The sequence below is a fragment of the Aphelocoma coerulescens genome, chromosome 6 (genome assembly GCF_041296385.1).
Source record: "Aphelocoma coerulescens isolate FSJ_1873_10779 chromosome 6, UR_Acoe_1.0, whole genome shotgun sequence".
Lineage (NCBI taxonomy): Eukaryota > Metazoa > Chordata > Aves > Passeriformes > Corvidae > Aphelocoma > Aphelocoma coerulescens.
In genome coordinates this window covers 33,638,675-33,651,465 of record NC_091020.1, presented here as the reverse complement: position 1 = coordinate 33,651,465, position 12,791 = coordinate 33,638,675, and the positions used below count along the sequence as shown (strand labels likewise).

At 49.9% G+C, this 12,791-nt stretch overlaps 2 protein-coding genes across 10 annotated transcripts in view; one reads left to right on the top strand and one right to left on the bottom strand.

Annotated features, from left to right (window-relative positions):
• FAM53B (family with sequence similarity 53 member B) overlaps nucleotides 1-5,855 on the top strand; it is a 45,103-nt gene extending 39,248 nt beyond the window's left edge. For all 8 annotated transcript variants that reach the window (XM_069020231.1, XM_069020229.1, XM_069020230.1 and 5 more), the window contains one exon: nucleotides 2,038-5,855. In XM_069020231.1, coding sequence (XP_068876332.1) covers nucleotides 2,038-2,361 — 324 coding nt within the window. In that variant the 3' untranslated portion in view covers nucleotides 2,362-5,855. The remainder of the gene's footprint in view (nucleotides 1-2,037) is intronic.
• Nucleotides 5,856-8,187: 2,332 nt separating this feature from the next.
• Nucleotides 8,188-12,791, bottom strand: part of LHPP (phospholysine phosphohistidine inorganic pyrophosphate phosphatase) — a 72,723-nt gene continuing 68,119 nt past the window's right edge. Inside the window, exon 7 of one of the 2 annotated variants that reach the window (XM_069020226.1) lies at nucleotides 8,188-8,931. In XM_069020226.1, the coding sequence (XP_068876327.1) occupies nucleotides 8,841-8,931 (91 nt within the window). In that variant the 3' untranslated portion in view covers nucleotides 8,188-8,840. The remainder of the gene's footprint in view (nucleotides 8,932-12,791) is intronic. The other variant, XM_069020225.1, reaches the window with a different exon arrangement.

Below are 12,791 nucleotides of genomic sequence, written 5' to 3'. Positions count from 1 at the left end.
GAGATGAACTCGATTAAGAAGGAGAAAAATTAACATTCCCAGAAGTGCCAGAGTTTTGTTTGTAGAAGGGATTTGCACTTCTGAGAGGGCTGTTGACTTTCAGGAGACCTAGGCTTTTCAAGTGCCTAAATCACTGTTGGAAATATGCTTGCAAATTTTGTGAAGTGCTTAGGAAATATTTCTGCTATGTCCTCGGGCCTTCTCCAGTGGTAATTATGAGTTGTCCATTAACCACAGCGTGCAGCTCTCTGCTTGAAGCTGCTGCATGCTCAGCACCCAGAAGACAGAGGCACGGCTGGGATCTAAAAAACACAACCATCATGACGTGAGGACTGGGTGCAGTTGCGTAATTAGGGAACAAATGCCCTTTTTTCACACGGGCTTGGGGCTTGTGGGTTTTTGAAGGTTTCAGAGACTGAAGGCCATGTGTAATGTAGCTTCCCCCAGCTTGGGCAGTGGCCAACTCCTCTTGGGGCAGCAGGAACTTCTCTGTTTAGATAGAGCAGCCTCTGCAATGACTTTTTTTACTGTGTGCATGGGGTAGTGCAGCACCCAAAGCCTCTGAGCAATGGTCCATGGGTGCAACTCAGCACAAGGCCCTTTGATTTGTTAAGAACTGATTGGGATGTGATGCAGAACCCCTGCATCTCCCTTAGGGGCCGTGTAAATGGGTGATTTTCCTTCATTTACAGCCTGGAGTAAGTTATTTTGGTGGAGTTGCTCCCAGCTTACCTGGATTTGAAAGGAAAAAACCTCAAGCAAATGTTCCTAATTCCTAGGGAATGCCAGTGGGGATGTTTTGGAGCAAGGTTGTGTCTGAGGCTGTGTGTTTGGTCCTGAATTGCACCAGCCAGAGCAGATACAGGCAGCAGGGTTGTCCCTCTGTGTCACCAATGCTCTGTTGGGTACTGAAGTTCTCCTGGCTCCCTCAGCTGCTCCTGGTGCTCCAGATCCTTCCCCAGCTCTGTTCCCTTGTCTGGACATTCTCCAGCCCCTCAATGTCTTTCTTGTCACGAGGGACCCAAAACTGACCAGTAACAGGTGAACATCTCCAGCTAGTGAGGGGGCTGCCTTCCTCCCAGGGGTTTGTTGAGTTCCCATTCAGACCCATCCCATGGGATGTGTCCAAGCCAAGTGTGTGAGAAGTGAGCGCACTATCACACGCTGGCTTGATGAGAGACTCCACAAGCTGCTGAGATCCTCCTCGGTCTCCTCCTGCTCAGAGCACACACTCTGCCACTGGAATGGCCTCGTTATTTCCATTGGCACTCAGGAATGAGGGTTTAGTCGGCTCTTTTAAAAACCAGCCTGGGCAAAAGGCGTTGCCTGGCAGGTGAGCACACTGGTGGCCAGAACATCCCCAGGAGGTTCTGCATGCTCTGCTCCAGAGGGCTTGGAATGTCTGCGTGCTCCTTGTCATTCTCAGAGCTTGAAACTGTTTAGAAGACGTGACAGCACATAAACTAAATCAAGTTTCTGGCCAAGGTAACCAGGCGTGGAGACTATGGGAGCAGAGAACTGTGCTTGCATGGTCTTTAGCGAGGGGAGCAGCCATGAGCCGTCACAGAGCAGGGTTTAGCGGGACACAAGCTCCAGCTACTTAAAGGAAGGGCTGAAGTTTCTCTTGGAGAAACTTGTCTCTTTCCAACAAATGGAAATGTTGTTGGAAATGTTCATTCATTTTCAGTGAGCTCTGTACTGCCCTGTGTAACTGGGTGATGCAGGGGGTGAAGATGGTGATGGGACTGATCCGGAGCAGGCTGGGGATGGTTTTGGTGCTGTTGCCTGTTGCAGGGGCAGGAGAGGCACGGGACCTGCCATGGATGGAGAGGTGGGGCTTTGCAGCATCTGCCCATCTCCTGGGGACCTGCTGGCTGTGAGCTGAGTGTTCCTGCTGCTCTGCTTGCTTTCTGTTGGGCTGGGGGAGCTCAGGTTTGGGGTTGGGAAGACCCTCAGCTCATCTGGCGTAACTTCCATCCCACCTTCAGAATTCCCCCCGTCTCTAACTCAGCTGCCTTTCTGCCCTTGCCTCTGCAGAACCGCCAGACTTTCAACAGCCTCACCTGCCTTAGCACCACGGCCGAGGACGGCTCCCAGCGGCTCGCGGGCCCCCAGCCATGGACCACCGCGGCCCCGGAGGTGATGCCGGGCAGGACCCCCGCCTGCACCCCGGTCCCGGAGCCACCGCGTGCCAGGCCTGACAACCGCGGGGCCAGCAGGGATGACCTGTCCTGCGAGGAGGAGGAGGAGAGCGCTGGGAAGGAGGAGGACGGGGCTGCCTGGCGGAGTGGCAGGACGGGCACCGAGAGCCTCTTCCAGCTGGACGGCGAGATAGACATCGAGCAGATAGAAAACAACTGAGGAGGGAGCAGCTCCTCTCGCCCTGGGGTCCGGGGGCTGCCAGCAGAGCTGTGGAGGGCTCCTCGTTGCCAGCGAGTTTGTGGGATTCTGTCACTGCTCCCCTCCTGCCAGCTGGAGGGGATGAAGCAGCTTTGCCAAAATTTCATCAGGTATTTAGAGGAATTCATGTGCATGCGTGTGTAAATCTTGAAATTCTTTGTAACTACTGTAGCCAGAGATCAGCCAGTCAGAGGAAAGTGCCTGTCCCACAGGGAAACCAGGCACGGGGATTGCCAAAAACTCGGAATCCACGAGTAAATGGCTTTTGCAAGGGTAGGGTTGGAGCTGATGGAGCTGGCCTTGCTCCCACAGGTGCCACCTGTGCTAGTTCAGAAAGGGGTGCACAAGGAGAAACCACCACCCCTGGGACTGGAGAAAGGGAGGGAAAAGCAGAATATTGAGATTTGCAAACCGAGCACTGGCTGGTGGCTGCCGGGGCGGCCGCAGCTCCTTTTCTCCGGCCGCATCCCGGGCGGCCCCAGCACCCGCCTCGCTCCCCATGGCCCCGGCAGTGCCGTGAGAAGGAAATCACAAGTGAAGTGTTTTGCTTAAATTTAATAATGGCAAGAGCTGGATTATTACTCCTTTATTTTTAGTTTTCCTTTTCCTGATGGGGAATTAAACAGATCCCTGGCCCATGTGGGGCGGCATCCACAGCAGTGCTTGCTGGGCGCTGCTCAGGGATGCTCAAATGCCTTCCGTCCCTATTTTTTTGTCTTTCCAGCCCCCTCTCTCAACCCTTTTGGGTAAAAAAGCCCTACTCAGGCTCGGTGTCACCCTCATTTGGGTTCCCAACACCCTGTTTTGAGCAGGGCTGGGCTGTTTACCCATTTACCAGCAGCTGTGCCCTCTTTGCTACCCAGGGCAGGGCTGCCACCCTCTTTTTTCTGGCTTTACTGTGAAGGGCTGCATGCCCGAGGCACGTCGTGGAGGGGTTACTTGACAAAGTCAGCTGGCAAAAGGCTGAAAATCCAGGTAGCAGCACTGAAAGCTTTTCCTCTTCCTGTGCCTTTTTTAAGCACAGATAAAGTGGTGACCATTATGTTTGTACGATATGAATTCTCTTTGCTAAAAATAAGCTGTCCACTTGCTAACAGGTTTAGAAGGACACATATGGTTCTTTTCTCCCTCTGGTTGTTTTTTTTTTTTTTTTTTTTTTTTTTTTTTTTTTTTTTTTTTTTTAATTTGTTTGTTTGTTTAAAGCTCTAGGAAAGCTGTACAAATGGCTTCCAGTATCTTCTGGATTCCTTCTGTTGGTTCCTTCAAGCTCAGGGTTCACTCCCTGAGCTTTGCAAAAGCAAGAAGGGAAAAAAAACATTGATACCAAGAGCAGTTGAAGACATGACATTTTTAATGGGGTTCAGAACCCCTGCTGGCAATGCCTTGAGGGTCCATAACTCAGAAAGGCTGAGAGCTGCTGGTACAGGTTTCATTCATCATTTCTGGTTATGTTAGTGCACTTTTTTCCGCCGTGGTTTGGGATGCGTGCGGCATCTCCCACCACAGCGGAACCCATTGGTTGTTACCCCTGTCCTGGCACTGCAGAGGTTTTGCTGGTGGCAGTGGTCATGTCCACTCCCTCCAGGCAGGCAGGACGAGCCCCAGATGACAGGGATGTCTTTTCCTTTTGGGGAACCCTCCAGCTCTTTTAAGGTGTCGCTTGATGCATCACTTAGAAGAAAATATATCCTGGGTTAACTTTTAGCTGTCCTGTTGTGGAAGGTGCTGCTGGGCTCAGACTCAGTTTTGGGAGGGTCCAGCCCTGCCAGTGTTTTCCCAGGCTGCTGCCCCTCTGTCCGTGCCCCTGCAGTGGCACCCTCACAGCACAGTTCTTGGCTTTGAGTCTTCCTGATGCTCCATCCATCCCTCCCCACCGCTGACACGTCCTGGTCTCGGGGTGCACAGGTCCCGCTGGCCACAGGCACCTCCTCCGCTGAGCAAAAAAGGGCAAATTCACCCAAATCCACGTGGGGCTGCTGCCACAGAGCTCCAGGTGGGCTCTCACGTGGGCATCCCCAGGGCTGGAATTCCTAAGGGCTTCTGTTTTCTTTCCAAGGGCTGCTGCTGGTGCCATGCTAACCCCCCAGAGTGGGAAGGTGGCCCATGGGCCCAGCTGTCCTGGACGTAGCCGTAGCATTCAGTTTACATTCAGCACAACCCGTTTGCCTTACTAAAAACGCTTCTCCAATGAGTCATGGCCTTACACTGGGCACGTTGGCGTAGGCACAGACTACAGTTAGCAACAGTTTTGAGGCCACGGTGGTGTTCTGTTGGGTATTTCTTGTTGGGTTTGTATGATTTCATGTACTTATTCTCAGTTTAAGAAAGCCTTACTTTTAAAATTTTTTTCCTCTCTCTCTCTCTCTCTCTCTCTCTCTCTCTGTGTGTAGAGGTAAAACATTTGTGGATTTATATATATAAAAATATATATATATAAATAAAGTAATTAAAAATATTAAATATAATATAGTATGTGCCTCAGATTCAGGGGACATCCTGTTGATTGTAAAGTCAGAAGTGGTGTTGCTCCCCTGGCATCAGGAGATCCATCTCCCAGTGCTGTGGGGAGAGCAGGGCATCCCCAGGGGGTCCTGCTCTTGGTTTGTAAAAGGACTTCACCTATTACACAGATGCTTTGGGAACCCCCCAGATTCCCTGGCAAGTCCCTGCCGGCTGCCAGAATGTGATATTAAAGTAATATGCAGACAAGGGATGTTATTCCTTGCTAGGTAGCTAAAATAGGCTCATTATTGTGAAGAGACTCAGTGGCTGCTTGTCCAAGGTGTGACCCAGTCTGGGCAGCAGCCGTTTTGGGATGACACCAAAGCTGTGGCAGCAGCAATAAAGGTTCTTCATCCTGAAAAAAATAGGATTTTGATACAGAAAGTCTTAGCAGGCGCACGGGAGTTTGCTGTGTGTTTTGCAGATGTAGCTCTTTGAGCCTGCCCTATGAAAGAGTACATTAAAAAAAAAGAAACCAACAGAAAGAAGTGTTTGTAAAATAGATTGTAATTTTTCCACGTGCTAGCATAGCCTGTTTGGCCAATAAAGTCGTGTTTCAAGTGCATTGTTTAAAGCTCCTGGCTGCCCAGGTGAGCAGACTGACGTAGGATGTTCTAGGATTGTAGCAGTGCTTTGCGGCGTGTGTGGGTTTGGTGTTCAAGAAAGAAAAAGAAGAGGATGGCCAAATAGAAAACAAAACAAAACAAAAAATGGGAAGAAGAATAAAAACAAAGCCTTCTGAAGCTATGACCTGTAGTAGCCAAGCCTCGCTGGCAATTGCACAAGCGCCACGGGCCGTGCGTGTCCCGGGAGGGGCTGCCCAAGGTGTCCCCTCCGGGGCGGGCAAGGAGGCTGCTCCTGCCCCCTCCATGACTTGATTGCACTAGAGCAGCTCAATCTCAGGAAATTGCTTGTTACTTTTACTGTGTAAATAAAGCTTCCTGGTTCAATAACCCCCGGCCCGTGTCTTGCCTCTCTGTGCTGTCCCTGTGGCCGGGCGCGTCTGTGGGGTCCGGGGGGTTGGGGACATCGCTGCCCCTCGGGGTTGTGGCAGTGGTTGGAGTTTGATGGGGTTGGAGTTTGATGGAGCCCCCTCCTCTCCTCTCTTGGCTGCTGCTCCTTGACATCTCCATGGGTGCTGGGGAGGGCTGTCCCAAAAAATGGGTGGGGGTCAGGAAAGCCCTCAACCAGGACCCTCAGTTGGGTGTCTGTGTTAGGAAGGGTGTCCCAGTTGTGGGTTGCACTGCAAAATGGACATGTTATGATACTCACATGCAGACAGACAGACATGCTGCACCCTCCCCATGGTGAGGGGACATCTCCCATGCCTCCCCCCCAGACTGTCATTTAGCTGTAACACAGCCAAAGATATAAACAACAAAATGCAAACTGAAGTGCCAAGCAGCACCTCCTTCTTTGTGTTTAAGACAGAATATCCTGCCTCTTAAAATAAAATCTAAACTCAAGCAAGGCCAGAGTCCACAGCAGGCCCAAGGGCACATGGGGGTGCTAAGTTCTTGGGGAAACAAGGGAGTTCTCTCCCTGCAGCCTTTGTAACCCAAAAAGGAAAACGGCTGCACTTCCTCCAGCAAGCAAACAGTGTAAAAAGTTTCATGACAGATGGCAGGATGTTTATCTGCCTCAACTTAATCAGATTGAAGTGATAGGCTTAGTATAATAGCAAAAAAAAAGGAAGAATTAGGGGATAAAAAAGAAATTCTCAGTGATCCATCACAGCCTGAACGTTTGACCAGGGTTTACAGCATCCTTCCAAGTGTGTGGATGCTGACAGTACCATACACTTTGGCTGAACCACTACCCAGAGGACAGAAGATGCAAAAACAGACCAAAAAATTGCACTAAGGTCATTTTCCCAGATGTAGTTTATTTTATTAGAACTTAATTCCCGGCCCCCTTTCCCCTGCTGTCCCCAAGGGGTGCTGTGCAGCTCCAGGGCCAGCTGGTAGCTCTGAAAAACAAGTGTTCCAACACTCCAGAAACAGGGAGCATCATTTTGGTGTCCTTCAGTGAGCGGGGTTGTCTTCAGCTGTTGGGATTGCTGGAAACAGAGCTGGAATTATCCTTTACCTCCTGCTTGCAGATGCAGAGAGCAGTGGCTGAATGCAGACAGTGGCCAGCACACACTGCCTGTGTATGGATATATAAATATCTGTAACACTAACATAATCACACGATTTCCATGATCCCTTGGGAGATCTGAAACAAGTTAAAGCCCAAAAAGTCTTGCCCAAAGCCCAAGAGGGTGCAGAGCTGTTGTTACATTGATTAAAAGAGGACTTTTGCCTCTAAAAGGTGATCCTTGCAAGCACTACCATGTGTCAGTGAGGGTGGGCAGAGGACTTGATGGAGCAACTCCTAATCTTTAATTTTTTGCCCCATTTTGAGCCCCTTCCATGCTCTTGCCAGGTGCAGCATGGTCAGATGTTACCACACACGCTGCAACAGCTGCACTGCAAAACTGACAGGGAGAGAAACTAAAATCCCCAGGGAAGGGCTGCGATGCCAGGAGGCAGGGAGCAGCTCCTTTTAGAAATCCTAATTCAGATCAGGAAAGAAAAGGCAAATCTCATTCCTGTCCTAGCACTGGATGTGCTGAATGCTGCTGGCAGCAGGAGGGGGCTGAGCTGGAGCTGAGCTGGTGCAGCAGATTCTCAGCAGGAATGCAGGGCAGGATCAGTCCCAGGGGGTGCTGAGTGAGTACAGAATCCTGGAATCCCAGAATGGTTTGGGCTGGAAGGCACCTTAAAGCTCATCCTGTTCCATCCCTGCCATGGGCAGAGACACCTTCCACTAGCCCAGGTTGCTCCAAGCCCAGTCCAGCCTGGCCTTGGACACTTCAGGGATGGGGCAGCCACAGCTTCCCTGGACACCCTGTGCCAGGGCCTGCCCACACTCACAGGGAACAATTTCTTCCCAATATCCCATCTAAACTTACCCCTCTGAAGCCATTCCCCCTTGTTCTATCACTACATGCCCTTGTGAAAAGTCGATTTTCAGCTGGAGCTGTGTCTGACTCAGCCCTGACAGCTCCCTGGCACAGGGGAGCCCCTGACTGCACGTCCAGGATTTTAATGGGGAGAGATACAGGAAACCCACATCTCCTCCCACACAGCCATGGCTGCTCACAAGACCCCCCCTCCACAGAGGGAAGGCAAAGCCCATCGGTCCCATGGCCTTTTCCAGCTTTTCCAGGTAGGGAAAAGCATTTCAGGTCCTGTAAACATCCCTGCCAGTGCTGATCCCACTGACACAACGACAAACAGGCCAGATCCAAAGGAGAGGGTTTATTCCTGACAGGATGGTGCCTTTAGTCCCTAACGTGTTACTTGATTCCTGTGCCCTCACCCAGGGCTGTTCCAGACGGGCTAATCCTGGCAGAACCACGGTTACTGCCTTGCCAAGGCATGTGGGGCTGTCCCCCTCCCCAGGGTTTCTGTGCCACCCAAGGCACACACAGGACCCCAGGTCTTGGTGGCCTGCATCACCCCCAAGGACATCCCCCATCCCATCTCAGGTACCCCAAAAGGTTCAGGACATGTGGGTTAAGCAGGTAAAGCCATCCATGAGGGGGTGCCTGGGTTCCCCATTTCCCACCTCCAGGCTGGGTCCCCAGTGTGAGCAAAGATAAAAAGGGGGAACAGCTCCCCAGCATCACCCCAAGGAGGCTGAGGCCCCTCACAGGCACCAAGGGGCCTCAGGACATTCAGGACCAGCCAGAGGACAGCAGGTTTGGTGCTCCCTTGGATGAGGTCAGTAGATCATTTTAGAACCACTACATGAAATGTTTCAGAAGGCAGCTGCCCACCACCCTGGGCAAGGCTGCGCTGGGCTCACTACGGTGAGCTGGAGCTGGGAGGGGATGAAGTGGTTCCACGGAGGGGCTGCCCGTGAGGGCTCCTCCCTGCTCCTGCTGGGATTTACAGCTGCTGGAGGATGATGTCCACAGCCTCAGCCAGGTTGTTCACGTAGGCATCAGGCTTCACCTCGGGGTGGTTTTCATCGGAAGGCCTGGAAGGAGACAGAGGGACACGGCTGAGCAGGGGCAGGATCCCAAACAGGCCCCATGTCCCTGGTCATCCTGCTGCCCACAGAGCCCAGGCAGCGCCCATGGAGCACCCCTGAGGTTCACATTCCTCCCTCTTCTGTTTATTTTCCCCTTTCTCTCTCCTACACTCGGGTCTTTCTCACATGCCCAGGTAGATCCTATGTCCTTTGTGCAAATGAGCTGGGCTAAACTTTGCAAAGCCTCAACTGGAAGAGAATCTCCAATTAGTTAATTAACTAATCCAAGTCAATGCACTGCACTTCTTCATCCAGACAGGGATTGCTGTAAGGACACCTCAGTGCAAGCCTGGGACCCTACAAAATTACAAATAATTATTCTCCCATGGTTTTTGTCAAGAAATAGGTAAAGAAAAGAACAATTCCCTTCCCTAGAGACACAGAAGGTCTCCACATCCTTCCAGTGAAAAGGAAGGTTCTGTCAGGGTTTAATTTTGCAGGACCATCTCTTGAAGACTCACCAGTGGTGCCTGGAAACACCACCAGGAGAAGGCTCAGTCTCACCCTCCACCAAGTCACCACCCCAAAGCAGAGTGCCTTGAAGCCATTTTTTGCCAATACTTAATTAGCAGCACTGGGCTAATGAGGTGCAGCTGCACAATCCCATTTTGCTGATTCAGCAGCAGTGCTGGTGGGGAGGGGGGCAGATGTGGGAAGCAGAAGTTTTCCAAACCTCATGGTCCTGTTATGGCTCTTGGGCTGAGAAAGCCAACAGCTGCTGAAGGGAAAACATATGTACTTTATATGCTTAATGACCTTCCTTTGGGAGAGAGATGGGAGCCCAGTGTCCACCTCCCACCTCTCCTGCTCCCTGGGAAGGGCAAACCTTTATTTAGCACAGCCTCTCCATGGGGAAGATGCATTTCCCATTGGATGCAGGGGAGGCAGAGAGATTATTATTATTAATTACTATTATTATTAATGATGTGCAGAATTTGGTGAGCACTTGTCTGTACAAGCACCAGATCATTTCTTCAGTCCCAGCACTGAAGCTCCCCAGGGCTATTTCCTTCCTGCTCTTGTCTCAGCCATGCTCCTCACGTCCAAGCACATGAGCTCCTCACAAAGGCATGGCCTCTTCTGGAAGCCCACACTGTGTGCTTGAGGCTTTACTTGCTGCGAAGTTGCACTATGAACTAGGAAAAATCAAATATTTTTGTATTTTCAGCTGATGTGCATCTTTCCTTGTGTCACCTGCAAAGCCATGCCCAGCACCAGGCTCCATGAAACAGACTCTGCATCTTACTTAAAAGGTGGATGGGTCTTTCTTTAAATATCCAAATGCTATCCTGTTACAGGCCAAGGGATCAATGAGAGTAACAATTATGATTTTTTTAGGCTTTTCTCAACTGAAGAAGGGTTTGCTGATGGAGAAAAACCTTCAAACATAAAGCAAGTAAAAATCCAGCATGTATCCATCCCTTCAGTGGTGATTATTGCTCACTCCTGATTTAACCAAGTGGCTTTGATGAACACAAAAAATCTTTGGGCATACAGTAAAACATCAGTTTCTTGTCACTAATCCTTCATTTGAGTAGAGAAATAAATAAAGCAAGGAACAAAACTTCTCTTTGCATTTTACACCCTGAAAAATGTTCCTTTCCTAGATTACACACTATGAGAAAATTTTAAGGGCTGCTTGAAACGAACGCTTCTACAAGAAATTTTCAATTACACAGCACTCTTTGATCTATTAAAAGGATTTTGTGATTAATATCTGTGCTGACGACACAGAAATCCATCTGTAACTCAGCTGCTAAATGCCAGTCATCAAGGAAAAGCCCTGTATACACTTAATGTGTCCTGTGAAAAGGGTTTGTGTGTGTGTGTGTATATATACATGAAATAAGGTATTTTTACCCATTTGCCTGAATACCCTGGGATCACAACACACTCCTGGCTCCACTGAAGTTAATATTAAAACACAATAAATAAAGTTGTCTGAACTCTGTAGGAAAGCAGACAGCTGGAATAAACACACTTCCCTGCTCTCCTGCCTTTTCCTAGGGCTGTGTGGGGAGCTTTTGTCCCTGTCAGTGCCACCCCAATTCCTGTTTCATGTGGCCCCTTCCTTTGTCTCACAAGCATTTTGTGGCTCACAAAAACAGCCAAGGGATGGGTTTGTTCCCCCTTCTGGCTCAGAGCTGCCCTTGAAGCATCTGACGAAAGGGAACTGCAAGCAATAATCCCCAAACTCTAATGCCAAGAAACAAAGCTCCAAGTGCAGCAAAACAGCTCAGGAGTCCAAATCTGGGTGCCAGAAGTGAGGCAAAGAGAGAGCTGTACCATAAAACCTCCGAGCAAACACAAGATGCTGGAGGATGAGCCCTTATTCTGTTGTCCAGAGGGAGCAGAGACTATGGCTCTACATCAGTCTCCTCTCTGGGGAATTTGGGCTTTTTCCCAGGAAAAGCCCCAGCCACTGAGAGTCTTAAGATGCCCTGAGGTGGAGCAGTGCTCTGGAGCTTGGCCCTGATGTCCTGGGCATTGCTTTGGTGCGTCAGAGCCTCCCTGGACAAGGTCACTGGGTGCAGGTGGAAGCTTGAGCCAAGAGCAGATCTTGGTCTCACGAGCCCAGCTTGGCTTCTCTCTCAGTGACAACAACCCTATGGCAACTGCAGGTCCCAGAACTGACAGTGGAGGTTACTTTTTAATACTTTCTTCTTTCATATTCTAGAAATTTAAAAAAAAAATTAAAAAAAAAACAACCAAACAAACAAACAAACAAAAAACAAAAAAACAAAACCCAAAAAAAACCCCATCTAAAAATATCTTTAATTTGCTCGGCCAGTTGAAGAAGTTAGCACTGAACTAACTTTAGGATAGGCTCCTTCCGATTTTTTTCTCACATGGGACTCTGGCTGCAGAGAAGAGCATAAATCAAAATGACAGAAAATTATATACTGCAGCTGAACATTGAGCTGTCAGCACTGCTGGCCAGTGCACAAACTTGCCTGTGAAAAATCAACTACAGCCCTGGGAAACACTCTCTTCCGTAGAGCAGGACTCCTTGGAGTGGCTGAGCACCACAGCCTGGATGTGCACTCAATTCTCCAGCCCAAACTGGCCGTGGCTCGGTGAAATGTGGCACTTCACTTCTGCACTGCCTTTGGTGGCCACCTCGCTGGCATACAAAGGGGCCAGGGAAAGGAGTGGCTTAGCACAGGATCCCTCTGAAATCCAGGGTGGTCCTCCCTGGTCCCTAAGGGGAGGGACACAGGGTAATGTCAGGATTAGGGAGAACATGTTCTTCAAAAGAAAAGCCACCCAAGAGGACCGGTGCATCACAGCACATTAACAATATGAACTATTTTTAACATGATGCAACTCAGTGGTCCTGAGGCTCCAGTTACTCGTGTCCATCAAATCCTCCTCAGGAGATGACAAAACATCCTCCTCTCCCAGGGGCCATTTATCACTGTGAGGGCTGCAGCAGCTGAGCAGCTCTGTGGCCCCTTGTGCTCTGAGCCAGACCCTCAACCCATACTAAACCAGCTAGTTCAGATCAATGCTGCACTTGGAGGCATCAGGAAGCAGCAGGGTGCTGCAGGAAACTGGCTCTACAATTTTAACTCGTCACTTGGGAGGAGAAGCTCCAGCTATCAGGGAAACTCCAGTATCAGAACTATTGACTTTTAAAAAGTGATGGCTTCCTCCTGATGAAGCATAAAACCAAATTGTAAGCAGCTGATTTGAAAAATCTGCTTCTGCAAGAGTAAGAAGGTTCCCTTACTGTGGGTCAGATTTCCACTTGGATAAGTCTGTCCTGACAGGCTGGATTCCCTGGCTAGACTCAGCTGTCAGGA